This window comes from Cibotium barometz, chromosome 24 (assembly GCF_041138505.1).
Source record: "Cibotium barometz isolate CiBa-2024 chromosome 24, ASM4113850v1, whole genome shotgun sequence".
NCBI classification, from domain to species: domain Eukaryota; kingdom Viridiplantae; phylum Streptophyta; class Polypodiopsida; order Cyatheales; family Cibotiaceae; genus Cibotium; species Cibotium barometz.
The window spans coordinates 23,272,691-23,291,636 of NC_141069.1; the positions used below are offsets into that span (position 1 = coordinate 23,272,691).

An 18,946-nucleotide genomic window follows, 5' to 3' on the forward strand; every position below is an offset into this window, starting at 1 on the left:
CGAACCGGTACTCGATCTCTCAAGAAAATCTCCATGTTCAAGATTCCCAGAAATGCACACAAAAATCAATCTCAAATGGCTCTACCAACAAGAAGCATTAAGAGCTTTGATGCTCACAATGTACCCAACTAAAGTAGTGTTGCTTAGAAATGTGTTTCATAAGGATATGAAATGTACAAAATGTTTCAAAACATTTTTTTTAAAGTATGAAACCCATTTTTTAATTTTTTGGGAAATTTATTTTGGGGTTGAAAATCATGATTCTTGCTACAATGTTCAACACTAAGCATGCTTTTCTACACATTAAACACCTTGATAGAGTTGATCATCATAATCATTAGGAGAACAGACTAATGGTGCATAAACATTGCACATTAAGGGCTAAATTTTGTGCATTTATGGATACTTTGCATAATAGACATTTTTGCCATTAATTGGTCCATTATTATCTTAATCAAGGAGTAATTACATAGTTAGCGATGTGTCACATCCTATAAGGCTCCATGAAATGATCATGATTTATGGATATTTGCACTTCTAGTTTTTTTAATCACTCAAGGTGCAATGCTAGCACATCAAACTTTTGATCTGAATGAAGAACCTTGGTTGCCACATCAAAGATTGTGAATCCCACTTTCAACCACAATGCTCTCTCTAGACATCATGCAAGGTACTTGGCACCTATCTACAAAGCAACTTGACAAGGAGCTTCCATTGGTCTGCTACATAGAGAAGCGGCTAATTTCTAAAAAGGATGGCGCCTCGAGCCCCACTATGAGTCTTGGTGTCATGTAAGGTTGTGTTGTGGGTAGGTAGGTGGGTGGGTGAGTGGGTGGGTGTAAGAGGAACTTTGAGGGGAAATATGAAACCTTATATCCAAATCCTCTACAATTCTTGTCATATAGAATACAAGCAAATAGATGCAAAACCACCACCACTGAGCAATTGAGACCAACAAGAAGTAAATCACAATTCTCAAGGGGAAACTATGAACGAAGAAAGACTCACCTCTCCCCATTAATCAAATCAAAAGATTCCCATGAATCAAAAAAAACTCAAATAATGGTTGGATAATGAAGTACCCTAGCAAGATGAAAATATTTACTTGAATGACCCAATAGTATTGGCTAAAGTTTAACCGGTATGAGTAAGACATAAGAAAGGACAACTTTATGAACTTGAGAGTCGAGAACAGAGAAAAACTCACTCCCCACAAAAGCTCTACCAAGTGAAAACCAGAAATCCTAATACTCGACCCCGTCTCAAAACATATCAAAATATTAACAGTTCCAACTATGATGCTTATGAACACCCCCGTCATCTTGCTTTTTTCACTAATATTATCATTTTTATTCGTGGTCACGGAGAAAAACACTCATAGGTCCTACTAAAACACATCCATTGTAAAGATGATTATCCTTAATAAATTCATGCATGGGCAAGACAAAGTGGAAAAGAACTATCATAGCTCAACTTTCTTCTCTTTCGCTTTCTCTTTTATTTTCATTGTAGAAATTTAGTCTTTAGAACAACAAAAGTCTGTATTTGTTAGATCGGATATATTCTAGTCTTACAAGGGTATATATTGTACAGAATGGGGAAAAGAGATACATTTGCACTTGGAAAAGACAAGACCTAAGACAAAAATTCCTATGAATAACATCATGTAACATTCACAAGCCAAGATACATTAGGCAAATCTTGCCCGGGATGAAGAGAACGTGGAGAAAAGGAAGGATCCTGAATCAAGACATGTCACAATCCTGAAAAGTAAGACCGTGTGTATGAGAAGGACTTTAAGACTCTTAAGGCAAAAATGTGAGACAGATAGCTGTTTGATGAGGGATGGAACCATGCTACTTGCTATCAGAAGTTGCAAAAGCTACCTTCAATCTTGTATGTATGTTATAGTTCCGGCAAGATTTAATGTCTAAATGAGAAACTCTCTCATATTTCATAAGGAAAGATTTTCTCACACTTCTGTGTTACCATCACTATTGCGTGACTGGCACGTAGCCAAGTCAGTAGCACCTTTCTGTCACATAATGTGTATCTAATGGCCACAATTGGCAATTGTGAGTGCAACACGTGCACCATCACTTGACAAAAAGGTCAGTAAACATAGGGTCCACGTTTCAAGGGGGAATTCCATGCACTGACGAGAAGTTTGTAATAGGTGGAGCCCAACCACATCTCAATCGAGCTCCCAATAGCTGCACCCAAAATGGTGTTATTACCATAGTCATTCCTGGAAAAAATGTGTTTATCAGTATTAATTGTGATCACAATCATAAATTAATACTATACACCAGGCCCCACCAATTTTTGGGTTCAAACAGGGATGCAAAAGCACAGTTAGTTCATTCATCTCCAGCCACTTCTGCATCATCATGCATACACAAGAGCGTCTGTAAAAACCCTCACTGCATGCCATGGGTATCCAACAGCCTCTAAAATCAGCCTACAAAACTTATCCCAGGCTCCCTGATGCTGTCAATCAATGACTTCAATTTTCCATAATATTGCTGCTCCTTAGTATAGTAGAAATGACTAGCTGGTATTTCCTTGGTCTTCAACCTGCTTCCCCAATTTTGGCTGTAGCAGCTTTAACAGAAAGTGTTTCCATTTTCTATCACAGCTCTTTCTCTTGCGAGCAAGCAGTGGCTTCTGCCATTGTTTTTGTTGGGATGTAGTATGCTTGAACAGTGATGTACAGGTTTGAAAAGAAAACCTTGAGGACATAGAGCTTCAAATATTCTGAGGTTCTATTTTAAACAGTTTTCCAGGGAACCTAGACACAACCATGTTGAAACAAGAAATTGCTTACATTGAACATCATAGACATGTGGCATGTTGCCAAAGAGGGAAGCTTGTTGCTCATGGTGGACCCTCACGTGTGATTTTGAGGCAGGATTGCCTGTGTAAACCTGTTGACTGTATCTTCCTTGTACTTGGGAAATTTTTTATATGAATAAAATTCTCCGTAGGCCCGACTATATAAAATATGGAATAGAAAGGAGCAGAACAAGCAAATAATTGAGTGGCTTGAGGTTTAAACCCGAAATCAAAGATGTTGTCTTACACTGTCCAAAATCACCTGCAAACAAAATGTACAAGAATCTACAAAAGCCAGTAATGAATCAGGAGAAAGGATAATAACACAACTCTATGTGTGAGATAATGTGTATCTTTTCATGCAAATCCCTCCACTTCTATAAGTCTATGAGACCTACATCAAGAGAGGAGATTCAACATCAAAAGAGAGAGTGCTGGTAAGCTTTTTAGAGACCTTAATTGAGACATGAAAGTATGCCGAACCTTATGATGGAAAATTGAAATCAATCCATATAATCAACTAACATACCTAAACCCTTACCCATGCACAGACAAGTTTTGGTTGTTAACTGGCATAAGATGCAGAATACATTTTTACATTTTTTCTGCAAGTTGCTTCATGTCTTGTGTAATTTACAGCCAAGAGGATACTTCATTCATTCCTGCTCTCGTTTCTTATATGTAGACCCACACTTGTACCCATCTTTCCCCCACTACCGAATCCTTACCACATCAATGTATTGCCACCCAACTCAAAGCACCCTCATTTGCCTTCAGCAGTAAATTTACCAGGTGGACGGATCCCTTCGCTTATGACCTTCCCACAACTGCATCCTCCTGGAGTAGTACTCTTATTTGGGCCTCGCCATACCGAGTGTCGTTGCATATTTCATGACATCAATATCGATCCAAGCATAACCGATTGCTGCATTATTACAGCCTTGAATCCACTAGCAATATGCTCCAAAACTTTCAGTGGGTTTTTCACGTGCTGCTACTGGTGGTATATTGTTGCCCCACCCTTATTGATCTCACCATGACCAAGATGCATTCAAGCAATAGAGCTTACTACTGCACAACCCTCAACCTAGTCCTTGCCTCTCAATCCATGGAAGAGAAAAACGTAAAAGATGGTGGTCCAGCTCTCTTTGAAAATGGGACCTTAAGAACCTCATCCCAACCTGTCAACTTTGGGCAATGTTGGTCGTTACTTGATGGGGGCCTCGAGTGGAAAACTTCTTCAAATGGTAGATTCCAATACCCACAGAACTTTCAAAGATCTAATTGCCAAAATGGGCTTCATCTTCATGCCCCTTATCAGTATGCAGACCAAACTGGGAGAGATTGGCCATAATCATGAACTGGATTGGATCACCCAATAGAGGACCTACTTCTCCTCTTCTCAAGGACAACAAAAACCTCGATTATACGTTTTTTGCTCCAAAAGCTTCACTGGCTTGATGTTCTAATAAATCTTCCCATAATTGACGATAATGATACTATATGCCTCTATAAATATTTCAGAACCTCGTGAAAACCCTTATGGATGAGTTGGAAATTTTGTTGTTTACAGAACTCACATTTTGTGCCACTCTTTGCTGGTAACAAACACTTTGTCCCCAGGTATATTGGTGAAATCCATGTCCAGCTCACGTTTTGTGCCACGCTTTGCTGATGACGAACACTTTGTCCCCAGGTATGTTGGTGAAACCCATGTCCCATATATAATATAGGTAAGTAGAGAGTCTAACCAGCTGATCTAATTGCTCTCTTGTTGTGGGAGATCCATTGTGGTGAATCAAGGCTATACAGGAATGGGAGAAGATAATACATCTGTAGGTCATGCACCCACTTTGTTGGTGACAAACACTGTGTGTAGGTGATAGCCATGTCCCATACATATGTAAGCTAAGAAAGTCTCGCTTGGGTCGGGAATGTGTTGACATGGTTGATGGCCTGTCCCCCCACCTCTACAACAACCTCCACTCTCCTTTTCTTCACATCACATAGGAGGGGATCAACCAGGTCATTGAGTTAGACCTTCTCTGGCAGCACATTCAGGATACTTGGATGGCACCAAGGAAGGAGCTCCACACAAAAATGGGCCTTCTATAGGGACCACTCCCTGCAGTTCACAGAGGATGGCTTCATTCGGAGAGCCACACACATGGACATCCACATGTCACATGCCGTGCATATTGCCATTGGTCAGACCAGAGTCTCATTACATCGCCTACATACTATGAGATTCCACTGCCTCTTCAGAGAAGGATTTGGTCCACTCTCAAGGATCATGGCCTCGATGCCTTGGTTCGTTCCTACTACAGCTAACTAGATATTGGTAAGAGCTTTCCAGAGAACCCACACCTCAGATGCCACCCATGGACACACAAGCAAGCATCTCAGGACGCATGGAGGTGAGAGGCCCACACCCAGAGCCATCCCGTAGAACCAGACCACAGGGATGACACTAAACTGGTATTACACCGGGCAAGCATAGTTACCAGGGAACAGGAACAGGAACAAGAACGGAAATGACACCGCCTTAGGGAAACAGGAACGATTTGCAGAAATAAGGAAACGGGAACGGAAACGCCACATCATCAAGATTTCCTTTAGATATCCTACTACAAATCGGAAATATGAAAATACAAAACAAGTACAAAGAACTTCAAAGATATAAGACATGTTTCATTTGAAAAAAAAGGCACTTGGAACAGGTTAAAACAATGTAGATATTGCAAGAAAATGGAGGCCAATCAGTTCTTCTTATGCTGGTCGTTTCCTGGCCGTTTCCCCATTTCAGACGGGCAAGAAATGCCGTTTTCCCGTTTCCTGTTTCTATGGGGCCAAGTGCTCCTGCCTTCAACTTCACATTTGGAACATTCTACAGCACCATCAGGCCACCATCACCACACTATGGTCCTTGAGAGCCTAGTGCCCCATGACCACTATTCTACATGGACTACCACCAAGGGTACACCATAAGGTGGCACACATCTAGCTTCACACGGCATTGTATCCACATGTAACATCTATCTTACTGTGTAGCTCATTTACATTCAGTACCGTTATCTCATTTTCATGTACAACTCAAGACATCGGTCTCAGAGACCACACACGTGTGGCTCTCTGCTGCCCACACCCACTGCCCGCTTGGCCACGTGCCACTGCCCATGACACCCATCAAAAAGCAACTATGCTTGGATCGGGTCCTTCCGATAGTGGGCACTGTGGAGACATCTCCTAACCTCCTTTTAGAATCTTGATAACCCTTCTGATTCAACATGTACCAATGAAATGTGGGTACATGCTCCCACAGCAGTTCAATGTCAGATAATTTACATTCCTTAACAGCATGCTGATGTGCTCAAGTCTTGTCACATGGCATTGGGCCCAAAACTTGTGTCCACACCATCAATACAAACACATGAAGAGAAAAATCTTTATAAGCTACCTTTTTAATGGGGGTATCATGAGTCCAATCATGAGTCTAAACAATGCACCATCGCAATGGATAAAAAAGCGATCTTCACTAAAACAAAGTTGTGATCACAAATCTAAATCATCTATAACTGCTTTCAAAATGGTCCCTGCATACTTTTTAAAAAAATTATATGGCTTGATTTGTGAAACATCCCTGAGAAGTCACCTCATATGGTGATTGACCTACATTGCATAGCTATATTGGAAAGCTAAGATTACTTACAGCACCTACAAACATTGATATAGCAGGTTTGAACTTTCCCTCCTCCATCTTGCACCTAAAATTTGCACAACCAATCTCAACTCAAAATAAGAGTGTCCATCTTCCATTCTGTACACCTCTGCAACCTTGACGATTTCATAGAGAAAGAAACCCCCTGGCCACAATGGATGCCTACTTTCCATAAAAATTGTGTCCCTTGATGCCAGATACTCTAAATTCCTTGATAGCACATTTATGTGCTCAATCCTTGTCATTTGAACCCTGAATCCAAACAATACACCATCACAATGGATGAAAAAAACAATCTTCATTGAAACCATTTTTTTTCTTCATTGAAACCAACCTCCAACAAAGTTCTCATCATTGGTTCTGAATCATCTAACCCAAAGACTACTTTTGAAGTCCAGCCAAAGAGTCTGCAATGCACTTCAAGGAGGTAAAGAGATAGTGTATTTCTATATTCAAAATACCAAAAGCATTACATCTCTTTTCATAAACCAAAACTGAATTTACCTGTCATGCAGCGTCTCTCCTCTCTTGGAAAACCCTCTTGAAGCAACCCTCAAGCCAAGTCCAAGCCCTTGGAGAACAAAAAGCAACCTGAGTGAGGAACGCATTTGCTTGGCCCAAGCGATCGCTCACCACACCCATATCTCTACCTCCTTTCAATGGCCTGCAAACATGGCCAATAATGAGGTCATGGGAGTGCAGTGGAGCCATTTCCTTGAGCTTTGGATCTTTTGCCATATTGCCTATGCAAAAATGTTTCCAATCTTCAGATGGCGCGGGAAACCAGCGTATGTCAAATGGTGTGGATTGTCCTGGGGGAGCCCTCTCTCCATGTAAAACTTTCACATCCACATAAAACTCCAAGACACTGATAAAGTTTTCTACCTGCCTCCCACTCTTATAATGCAAGGGCCGCTCAAAGGCATGGCGGATAGAGTTGGTTGTGTAAAATGCAGGCATCCTACTAAACTCACTCCCCTCAAAAGTTGGTTCAATGCCACTGATACAAAATGAAGCTAGTGAAGAAGTGCGTGTCCCATGGAAGATGGAGACGTGGCCAAAGCTACAAGAGTGTGGGTCATACAGGCGCCTCAACTCTCCCTGTACTTTTTCCTCAAAAAGACGCGACCTATCTTTCACTGCTAGTTTCCTATCCAATGCGCCTCGAGGTGGTGTCACAAATGCAGGAAGATGCACTAAAACAGTGTTTTCTTCCATTGATAGGAAATGTCCTAATCTAGTACCATGATGATCATCCCCAAAGCCACCTGTTCCCTCAGGTCCACCTCCATGCTCAGCTCCACCGCCATGTTCAGCTCCTTTAGAAGTCTCGCCGGCCCTGTTGTAGCCACTACCACCAGCTCCGCTAGAACCTCTATCGCGACCACCACCAGCACCCATAACTGATTGATCCTTCCCCTTATTTCCCCTACTCACACATTGCCATCCTTCACCTGAATCCTGCATGTTCACCTCTTCATCTGTCTCTGATTCATCCAGCTCCGAGACTTGACCAAGAAATCCAGCCAAAGGAGTATTATACTCTGCAGCTTCCTCCCTTACGCCATCAATGATGGAATTTCCTATGGCTGCCTTGTTTCGTCTGAATGTATACTCAATCCCAAGATGGGAGTCTGCAAGTGCTGCAAAGTTGCTGGCAATGCTCTCCAGCAATGGCTCAGAGAAGAAATTACGGAGAAAGGCAAGCAGCTCAGCTTTATCCCGTGTCAAACTCTCATCTGAGCTCAACCTATCCATATCATCCTTCATGATGCTCCAAATGGTACTAGAGCCAGGCGGTAGATCGAATGCAAATTGTACATACTGTGGAGCTAGCACCTTGGTGAGTTCACGATGATAGATTTTACTATCATACTCCACCTGTGCTTCCATCGCCATTGGTGCTACACAAACCAAAAAGTAGGAAACGGAGAGATTTACAGAGAAGCAAAGAGGATGAAAAAGAAATGACGGTTCACTGGTTTTTATTGGGTAAATAAACTTATACCATATCCCATCTGCATAATAGAGACAGGCAGGAAATGCTAAGAAATAACCCTTACTCCTGAAGCAGAATACCGTTTTAGGAATGACGTTCCTAGCAGGCTGTGAGGACATTGAACGGCAGCACGTTCCTGGCTGATTTGAAGAGCTTCCACCGTTCGCTTTTCCTTCCACAGTTCGCTATAAGCACCAAGATCCTAGGAAAGAGATTTACAGAGAAACAGAGTTCACGCTTTTATTGTTATATATATCCCATCCCATCTGCATAATAGAGAAATAACCCTTAATGTTAGAAGCAAGGCGAAGTGAAGCAGAATACCGTTTCAAGGATGACGTTCCTGCATAATAGAGACACATAAGAAATGCTAAGAAATAACCCTTACTGCTGAGAAGCAAAATACCGTTTCAAGAATGACGTTCCAGACAAGAATAACCCTTACTCTTGACGTTCCTAGCAGGCTGTGAGGGCGTTCGTGGCACCGTTAGCTTTTCCTGGCTGATTTGCAGACCTTCCACCGTTTGCTTTTCCTGATTCCGTTAACTGATCTGGATTCGTTTTTCCTGCACGTTCCTGAAGAGCTTCTACTTCCTGCGCATTCTTGGCTTTTGATTTGAACAGTTCGCAGCCAGGGTTCAGGGCTTTTGATTTGAACAGTTCGCTTGGAGGGCGTATGGGGGCGGCGGAGGATAGGGTGGGTGATTGGCGCCGGAGAGGTGAGGGGAGGGTGAACAGTAGGGCGGTTGCAAGAGGGGAAGGCCGGAGGAGGGGCAGAGGGGGGGAGGGGAAGGAGAGGAGAGGAGCGGAGGGGCGGAGGAGAGGAGGGGCGCGCCGAGGGAAGCTTCAAAAGGAAGGAGATGAGAGGAGAGGGTAGGGGGTTGCGTATGGGTTGATATAGAGAGTGCGGGGGGGTAATTGGTCGTTTTGGGCTGGACTGGTTTTTTTTTTCCTTTTTTTTTTCTTTTTTTTCGGAAAATAGAAAAAAGAGGCGCAAAATGAATGGTAAAGAAGGGGGCCATAAAAATTAAAATGAAAGAAAAAGGGAGGAAAAGAGGAATCGTGGAGGAGGAAGAGAGAAGCATCAAAAAATAAAAGAGGAGACGTGGGTGAAGTGAGAAGGGAAAAAAGGGTGAATAGAGGAAGGTGGAAGGGAAGTGAAAGGGTGGAGTTTTAATGGGAAAACAGGGGGGAAACAAGAGTGTGCAGAGGGTGTGAGGGAGGGAGAACGAGATTTGGGAGGAGAATAATATATAGCCGAGGGGTGTGGGAGAAAAACAAGAATGCGCAGAGGATTGTGTAGGAGAATAAAAATAAAACAAGAGTGTTCAGAGGAATGTGAGAGGAGAAGGGAAAAAACAAGAGTGTGTCGAGGAGTGTGTGTAGTGGAGGAAGGACCAGGGTGTGCAGAAGATACCTGAATGGGATTTTAGGAGGATGCCGATGATGAAGGTGGTGAAGTGGCGTGAACATAGTACTGCTTAAGGCGTGAGCCATTAACCAAAGCTTTGGGCGAACCATCGAGATTCTCAAGAGCAACAGCACCTCGAGGTAGGATGGTTCTCGCACGATATGGTCCATTCCACGCGTATACCAACTTCTGCTCTTTTTTTAAGTATTTGGCATCATAAAGTAGGACAAAATCTCCTTCAGTGAATGTTGGCGTGCGTAGGTGTCTATCATGCCATGCCTTCCGTCGCCGTCCTTCAAGCTCCTCTGGAAGCTGAGCGTGTCGGCGGTGTTCTTGAAGATGCATAATGTGTTCTACTCGGGCGAGTAGTGCCTCGTGAAAATCATCGTCGCGTGGTGTGAGGAGTCTGTAACTGTCACCATAAAACTCAAAAGGCATGACTGCTTCAAGACCATACGCAAGTTGAAAAGGGGTGAATTGAGTAGTGGCTTTGAAGGTGGTGCGATACGCCCAAAGTGCACCGAGAAGAGCCTCAGCCCCAGTGGGTGGGGTGATTGTCGCAAATTTTGCGGAGCATGCGTCCAAAAGGTCTGATTCGAGCTCTTGGCCTGGCCATTCGCTCGGGGATAGTAGGCAGTCGATTTTCGATGAAAAATTTTGTAGCGGTCCTCATTAATAAAATGGGTGCCACGGTCACTAACAATTTCTAGAGGACAGCCAAATCTAGAGAAAATCTGCTCGTATAGAAATGAGGCGACGGTTGCTGCAGTGTTATCTTTGGTCACCTTAGCTTCTACCCACTTAGTAGCATAATCTGTTGCTACCAAAATGTATCGGGCGGAGCCACTGGATGGAGGATTAATGGGGCCGACAAAATCTATGCCCCATCGTTCAAATGGTGCCCAAGGTTCTCTAAGTTGGAGCGGGTTACGGTTTAGACTTGTCAGTCGTGGACCTCCGCGTTGGCACGGGTCACACTGACGGACATAGCTCTTGCAGTCCCGTTGGATAGATGGCCACCATAGGCCAGAGAGTAAAATACGGCGTACAGTTTGGATAGCTGAGACATGGCCACCCGCCCGCAGGGCCCGCATGGGCATCACGAATAATGGGCCGAACCTCATGGGGGTTGATGCAATGCCGGAGGATGTCATCTGGGCCTTTGAGATAAAGGTATCCTCCGATGAGCTGGTAGGGTCCCGATTTAATGAGCAGGGTGTGTTTATCTCTAGCACGTAATCCGGGTGGAAAGGTTCCAGTGGAGAGGAGGTAGTTGATATCTGAATACCAAGGGGGGGTGGCTTCCAGATGATAGAGGCTGAAGGAGGGTTGTGTGGGTAGAGAAGGAGGAGGGTTGGGGGTCGGGAGTGATAGAGGTGACGGGGAGGACGAGGAGCTTGAAGTTGGAGAGTAGTTGGTTTCAAGGGCAAAAAATCTAAGAGTCGGGCAGATCATCAGGGACAGCACTGGGGCTAGGGTCACCATGTTCGATCCTAGATAAATGATCGGCAATAACGTTTTGTCGTCCAGGACGTATGAGAATTTCAAAGTCAAACTCTTGGAATAGTAAGAGCCATCGTTGGATGCGACCAGAAACCTGGGCTTTGTTCAAAAGGTACTTTAGGGGTTGGTGGTCTGTGATGATTGTGAAGTGGGTGGAAAGGAGGTAGTGTCGGAATTCGTGCAGAGCAAAAACAATAGCCAAGCCTTCTCGTTCTGTGGTGGAATAATTGCGCTCGGCTGAGTTAAGTTGACGGCTTGTGAAAAAGACAGGGAGGTCCAAGGGGCCATCTAACTCAGGTTGGGCAAGGACTGCACCAATTGCCACATTGCTAGCATCCGTATGCACGTGGAAGGGCCGATTCCAATCTGGCTAAGTAAGGATGGGCATGGTGGTGAGAGCTGTCTTTAAGGTTTCAAAGGCTTCGTGTTGTCGAGGGCCCCAATGGAAGGGGGCATCCCGTTGCAATAGTTCGGTCAAAGGGGCGGCAATCTGGGCATAATGGCGGATGAATTTTCGATGATAGCCCGCATGGCCGAGAAAGGATTTGACAGCCTTGGGTGTGGAAGGAGGGGGGAGGCGTAAGATGGGAAGAATTTTCTCGGGGTCAGGGGCAAGCCCGATCTGAGAAATGATGTGACCGAGAAGAGTGCCAGTTGGTGACGAAGAATTCACATTTCAGAGGATTGAGTTTGAGAGAAGATTTGCGACACTTTTGAAAGCATAGAGAGAGGAGATAAATGTGTTCATGGAATGAAAGCTCCTTGGGGCTAGCAGCAGCCCCGTTCATGCATGAAAAGTCATCAAGGAAGGCCCTCATAAAGGTAGTGAGATATTCCGAGAATACCGAAGTGATTATCCGTTGAAAGGTGGAGGGGGCATTTTTCAAGCCAAATGGCATTTTAGTGTACTTGAAGGTGCCCCACTGAGACACAAAAACAGTCTTGTCTTGATCACTCTTCGGCAATCACAACCTGGTTGTAGCCACTAAATCCATCCATGAAGGAGTAGAGCGAATGCCCTGCCACATCTTCTAGAATACGATCCATAAAGGGTATGGGAAACCCTTCGTTTTGCGTAGCTTTATTTAAGGAGCGAAAGTCTACATAGACACGTATTTTGTTTGACTTCTTTTTGGGTACTATGACAATCGGGGAGAGCCATTCGAAGTGTTCAATGGAGACAATGATATTAGCGGGGCTGCCAGCTTGTCTAGTTCTTCCTTGACTTTTTCCGCATATCGTGGATTCATGCGATAGGGAGGACTGCGGATGGGTTTGGCATCGGGACGTAATGGAATGTTGTGCACGCCAATGCCGGCAGGGACACCCTGTAAGTCATCATAAGTCCAAGCAAAAACATCTTGGTAGGACCGGAAGAAAGTATGGACCATGTCCAGATGGGAGGGGTGCTCCCATACCCAAGAGCTTACGAAGATTGGACGAGGATTATCGTCTGATCCTAGGTTAATCTTGCGGGTGATGTCTTTTCCATAATTACCCAGGTCATTTGTCTGAAGGGCTTGGTTGTACAGGGCAAGGTTGTGGGCTGGCTTATCGCGGGGAGGGGAAAGTCCCCTTCATTTTCTTCTAGCCAGTTGGAGGGAGCGACTTGTGCCGCAGTATCTGCGGGTGTGGTTGGATCAATGAGAATATGATGTGAGAGGCATACTAGGTGGTCATGAAATGGGCAGTAAGGCAGTTCGGCTATGCTTAGGTGGTTCAGGGTCCCAGAGGCCAATGACCTCTATGGGATCGTCCTCAGGAGAAGAATCATCGAGAGAATTGGTCGGGGAGTTCTCATGAGATGTGGAGGCCTCTTCTGGGGGATTATTCCACTCTGCAATTTGAACCATGCGTAAATCAATGGTGCAATTGAGGAAGATTTTGTGGTGTTCGAAGAGGAGGAGGATGTGTGCGAAATGGATAAGGAGGATAGCGAAGGAAGTGATCGGATATGTGGTAGAGATGCGGTGGGGTTAGGTAAGATAGGTGGTAAGGATGTGGAAGGAGAGCGGCTGGTGGGGTTTGGTAATAGGGGAGGGCGGTGGTGGTTAGGATTAGGTAGTAGTGGAGGGCGGCGAGGAATACTAGGGAGGGGAAGGCTGTAGGACATGGGAGGGATGGAAGTGGGATAGGATTGAAGGGTGCTGGAGGGATGAGGGAGTAGGGGTGGGAGTTGGTGAGCTGAGGGAAATCGTTGGGACGATTTCCCTCCGCTTTAGTGGATGAAGTGGGAGAGGGAGTGGTATGTGTGAGTTGAGATTGAAGGGGAGGATCAGGGGGGCAGACGGAGAGGGCAGAAGAGATGGGTGATGGTAGTAGAGGAGGAAGAGAGGAAGAAGAGGAAGGGGGGGAATGAGATGATGACAGAAGATGTGGGGGCGGTGTGCGTAACAATGGTGGAGAGTGAGAAGGTGTGTTGTTTGTGGTGGAAGAAGGGGTGACTTGAGAACTGCCTTCATCAGACCAAAGGAGATTGGAAAGAATGTGATACGGGGAGGAAGAAGGGGATGTTTCGGGTGAGTTCGCAGGAGTGACGGGAGACAAATTTGGAGGAAATGGTGGCAGGAGGATATTGGGCGGATGGGACGATTGAGAGGATGGAGGGCAATCAACGGCATTTACATCAATGAAATCCAAGCCAATTAACCATGTGAGAAGTGCAGTACCTTGTTCGAGATCGACGATGCCATCTTCAGTCACAGTATCCGGTTCCACCTCCGGTACGACTTGAGTGGTCCATGTATCAAAGGATGGGGTTGGCTGGTGGTTGCGTGCATCATCGGAGGATGGTTCGTGCTTGTCCAAGGGCATGTCGATGAGGCGGCCATTAAGCGGAACCATCAAGCTATCAGTCCCCCAATTATGCACGACCTTTGCAATGCGCAACCATGGACGACCGAACAGTAGAGGGTACGCTTCGGTGGTTGGTACCATGTCCATAACAACAAAATTCATGGCAAATGTGAGTCCATTAACAATCACGCTCGCTCCTTTGACCAATCCCACGGGTGGACTGTTCGTTGATCAGCAAGACGCAAGATGAAGGGAGGGGGATCGGTGATGGGTAAGCCAATTTTCAAACGGGTTCTCTGGGAGAATATTGACGCCAGAACCCCCATCCAAGATGACACCTTCAATTGTGACTCCTTCCAAGACCACTGTCAGCTTGGGACCATTTATATCAGCAATTTTGGGCCCCGAGAAACAAACACCAACTGAGGCAACTGATGAAGGGGAGGAAGGGTTAGAAGAAAGTGAATGAGGGTGAGCGGGAGGTGTGTGAGGGTGTGGAGAGGGGGAAGATGTGGTGGCAGAAGTGGGAGAGGTGACACTGGTAGGGAGTGGGGGGGCGACCGGTGTACTCCATATTTTATGGGAGAGAAAAGCCAACTTGCGGGAAACGGTAGGCTTAAAGCACATAGTTCAGAAAATTTGACCTTTACCTCCAAGGAAGCAAGAGTAGAGTCGAAGGAGTCCGACGTATGAATGGGCGTAAGTGGTCGAGTACTCGCTTCTAGTGGTGGTTCTTTGGCCAACTCACAGGCAGCTTCGACAAAGGCCTTTTCGACAAGGGGTGTTCTTAGGTGGCGGCGAGGAGCAATTGAAGTTGAAGTAGGGGGAGGTGAAGGGTCACGTTGACTACGAGTGACAACGGCAACGATGGGGTGCCCAATGTCAATAAGATGGGCGGAGGGGGGTGGACGGGGAGTCCCAAGAACGGAGGGGGGTTGTGGTGGCAGGGATGAGGAAGCAACAGTGAGACGCTTGGGGCAATCGCGTGTGTAGTGGTCACGGGAAGTAGGGCAATGTTGGCAAGGAGGGCTATTCTCAGGCAGAGGGCAACGGGTTTGAGGATGGCCATACTCACCACAGCGGAAGCACATAAGGGGGTGGTTGGAAGGAGGGCGACGAGGAGGGAAAGCAGAGGGAGGATAGGCTGGTGGAGTGACATAAGACGAAGCAGCATATTGGGGATGAGTGTAAGGTGGTGCGGTGAAGGCAGGCGGATGAGGATACGGCGAAGCAGCAGAGTGGGGTGGGAAGGTGAGACTAGGAGAGTAAGGAGATGGTGGAGGTGTAGGGTAGGAAGGGTGTGATAATGAAGATGGGGGAAAGTTGGGATTCGGGGAGAAAGCGGGAGGAGGGGTAGGTGTGGGGTAAGATGGTGAAGGAGAATAAGAGGGGGGGAACCGGAGTTGCAACATATGCTGGGGGGAAGGCGTTACCAGAAAGTCTTCTTGTGGTGGTAGAACGGTTCCGGGTAGCTTGGACTTTTGTAAGCCCTTAAGGTAGTAGCAATCGGAAGCATCATGTCCAGGCTGGTCACAAAAAGGACATTTCTTGTGCTCTCGACAGTCGGAGGAGGTATGGCCCTGGTGTTTGCAATTTGTACACCACACACCGTGGCGAGTATGTTTGAGCTCGTCAAGTTGTTGGCGGACAAGGTTGACCTCATCGGTCTTCTTTTGAAGTAGGCATCACATCACCTAGGCTTGTACTCACCTTTATATACTCACACATACATGGTACAATTCTTTTCGCTTGGTTCATCATCAATGGAGTGATCTATTATATTTGTAGTGTTTCCATATCTTAGAGACTCATATAGAGCTGGATCATTATCTCTGATGACGTTTTTGTAATCTCTTGGTAATTATAAGATGTGTGGCCCATTGTGAGTCTGTCTCAAGTGTTTCTTAATGTCATCATCAACTCCTTAAAAAGTTAGTAGATCGATGGTATCACAACGTTAATGTCCAACATTTTTTCCAAAACTAGAAAGAGATAACAAAGATCTCATTTCAGTATGCTTCTAAATTCCAGAAGTGAATATTGCTTCATAAACGATGTGTGCTTCAAAAAAACATTGAGAACTTGATTCGAAGTCCTTGGTAAAATAACTCCCAAATCTATCCAATTGAATAGTGTAGCATGCATGATGTACGATTCAAAAAATACATTGAGAACTTGATTCCAAGTTCTTGGTACAACAACTCCATAATCTATGCAATTGAATATTGTAGCATGCACAGTGTGTAATTCAAAAAATACATTGAGAACTTGATTCCAAGTCCTTGGTACAATAACTCCCAAATCTATGCATATTCAACAAAGCCTAATGTAAATAAAAAAGATATCATTTTTGGGCCAGTAAAAAATAAAATAAATGATCGAAGGAATAAATGTGAAAACTTTGTGCAAGCAATGAGAACCAACATAGTTAAGGATCTCTTTCAAGCACCAAAAAGAAACATGTACATAGTAAAGACATGATGCACAATAGTCAGCTCTGGCGAGGGCAAGGATGACGTCCTAATGGTACATCCGCTGAAAAACCTGCTTGCTCATGAGCCAAATGAGCAGGGGTGGGTCTGCGAAAGCTATAGCCAGCAAGAAACTCATCTCCAACCCGCAAGGATGTAATGGCAATAACAAAGAGATAAGGACGAGTAGGTCCTCGCATATGATCTGCCTCCACTTGCCCCTCACACTCCTCAAAAATACAGTTTGGTCGTGTGCCTGAATCCCCTATAGTGCTATTAATGAGTCCAACTATGTTTCCGGTCGTATAAGGTCGACCATCTATGTAAGTGCAATTTGCCCGTGAATCTCCTACTGACTCATCATTTGAGCACATTCCATAACGAGACATTCTAAAGATGTATTGCGTGATTGCATTCCAAGAAACCAAACTATACAATGGACCAAAAAAGCTCATAAGATGAACTCCAATAGAATCCATGGGAACTACAATGTTCGTGCAAATGTATAGTCCACGCCCGACACCACGAATACATGATGGTGCAATCATGTAGCGTCAAACCTAGTAACTAAACTCCTGACAATCAAGTGGTAAAGCATCTTCTCGCCAAGCAGCATTAGCTCTACGATCATGATGTCGCAAGGGATGCTCCAATTGCCGCTGGGCATTGTTGTTTTGAATACGATGGTCATCTACTCCATCTCATATCCTAGGGGCAACGTGGTGGCTATCCACAAGTGTCATAGCCTATGTTTGATGATCATAGGAACACAACGATGATGTGTACGATGCCCTGACATATGCTCATCTGCAGAGAAAGTGCTCAAGGACTACGATAGGGGCTCACCAATAGTGGGTGATCTACACTCTATAAGCACGCAATAATCAAAATAATGTTAGTACGTTTACATGGAATACAATATCTTGGTAAATAAAAATAAAATAAATAATTGAGATTGGTGATAACTTACATATGTTGGCATATGAAGTTCAGCAGGAGTGGTCTTGATGCAGCCTCTCATCTCGTGTAGGGCACAAATATAACCCTTGTGCTAAACCACCCCACAGCAATCTATACAGTAGCAAAATCTCTTCTGTCCAAACCTCACGTGGGTATCCTGCTTGTGATCCATCATGCTACGTGATGATGTCTTTGCATAATAGTTGTAGCTAGTCTCTCCAAAATACGGTGGTCTACTAAAAGCAAGATCCAAAGGAGGTGTATGCACAGAGGAGGAGGAGATGTCTGACAAACTCTCACACTAATAAGAAAATGAAACAACACAGTTTGGAAATTTTAACAAACTAATTATTTTCTTGATAACATACTTTCAGTCTCTCTCTCTCCCCCCCCTCTCATATTTTAGAGTTATGATATAATGAAATGAAATGTTTGTATGTAAGTCTAAACAATAAAATGAATTGAAAAGAAATATTTACATTTAAAACTCATGCTTGAACTTGTCTAAACATTTATTTAATGCTTCTCTTCTAAAGGCACCTTACATGAAAAAAAGGAGCTACTTGACCGCTAGAGATGCACCCTGACTCTTGGAAATGCGTAAAAGAGAAGATAAGGTCCAGGAAAACATGGGATGGGCAATGTTGCCTCGAAAAAGGTGGCTATAAGGGGCTTATGCATGGCTTTGTAAGTGAAATATTTTTTTATATAGATATCATGTACTTTGTAAGGTTTGAATTTATTGTGTGGTTATCTTATTTACAATGTCATGTATTATTTGAATAATGATGTAGAAGAAATATTTTGACCGTAAGGCCACGCGTGAGGAGCTACGGACGGCTTGACAACATGGATGAGGGTGGTTATACAACCACTTGGTCAGTCAAGGCATCGTGCCAAATGTTGAGGTATCATTCTACTTATATTGTGCTTTTTTCATGTAAAATTAAATATGCATACAAATATAATTATTGTGTTTCGTGCATATGTTTGTGAGTATTACAGGAGGCCACGTGTGAAGCTGCAGAGTCGGGTGTGGTGGACGGGGCTGACGGTGGTGGTACTCATGATGACCACCATCATGAGGATCATGCGGATGACCATCGTCATGAGGGCCATGCGGATGATTAGGCGTAGGCTCCCCATGGGAAGCATGTTTTTTGAAGGAACTATCTCCTTTTTTTTAAACATGGATGTACAATTTTGTATATATACATTGACATGTGTACTACTATTTTTGTCTATATATTAAA

The 18,946-nt window shown here is 44.5% G+C and overlaps 2 protein-coding genes across 11 annotated transcripts; both read right to left on the reverse strand.

The window, feature by feature from the left end:
* Nucleotides 1-1,143: 1,143 nt before the first annotated feature.
* Nucleotides 1,144-16,134, reverse strand: LOC147625040 (uncharacterized). Of its 4 annotated transcripts, XM_086818278.1 has the most exons (3): nucleotides 14,136-16,134; nucleotides 3,083-3,120; nucleotides 2,265-2,664 (listed from the first exon to the last, which is right to left on the reverse strand). In XM_086818278.1, exons 1-3 carry the CDS (start codon nucleotides 14,422-14,424, stop codon nucleotides 2,551-2,553), a joined length of 441 nt encoding a protein of 146 aa, XP_086674404.1. In that variant the 5' UTR covers nucleotides 14,425-16,134; the 3' UTR covers nucleotides 2,265-2,550. The 4 variants fall into 4 exon arrangements, with proteins under 4 accessions (XP_086674407.1, XP_086674405.1, XP_086674404.1 ...); XM_086818281.1 differs by lacking the exons at nucleotides 2,265-2,664; nucleotides 3,083-3,120 and adding an exon at nucleotides 1,144-1,763; XM_086818279.1 differs by lacking the exons at nucleotides 2,265-2,664; nucleotides 3,083-3,120 and adding an exon at nucleotides 1,144-2,248.
* LOC147625041 (uncharacterized) lies at nucleotides 3,094-14,123 on the reverse strand. 7 transcript variants are annotated; one of them, XM_086818275.1, is made up of 4 exons: nucleotides 8,998-14,123; nucleotides 8,877-8,895; nucleotides 8,617-8,754; nucleotides 5,761-8,457 (listed from the first exon to the last, which is right to left on the reverse strand). In XM_086818275.1, the coding sequence occupies exons 3-4, from the start codon at nucleotides 8,669-8,671 to the stop codon at nucleotides 7,061-7,063; spliced, it is 1,452 nt and encodes a 483-aa protein (XP_086674401.1). In that variant the 5' UTR covers nucleotides 8,672-8,754; nucleotides 8,877-8,895; nucleotides 8,998-14,123; the 3' UTR covers nucleotides 5,761-7,060. The 7 variants fall into 7 exon arrangements, 5 of the variants coding, with proteins under 5 accessions (XP_086674401.1, XP_086674399.1, XP_086674403.1 ...); XM_086818273.1 differs by having other exon boundaries at nucleotides 5,761-8,754; XM_086818277.1 differs by having other exon boundaries at nucleotides 8,633-8,754; nucleotides 8,877-14,123.
* Nucleotides 16,135-18,946: the final 2,812 nt, after the last annotated feature.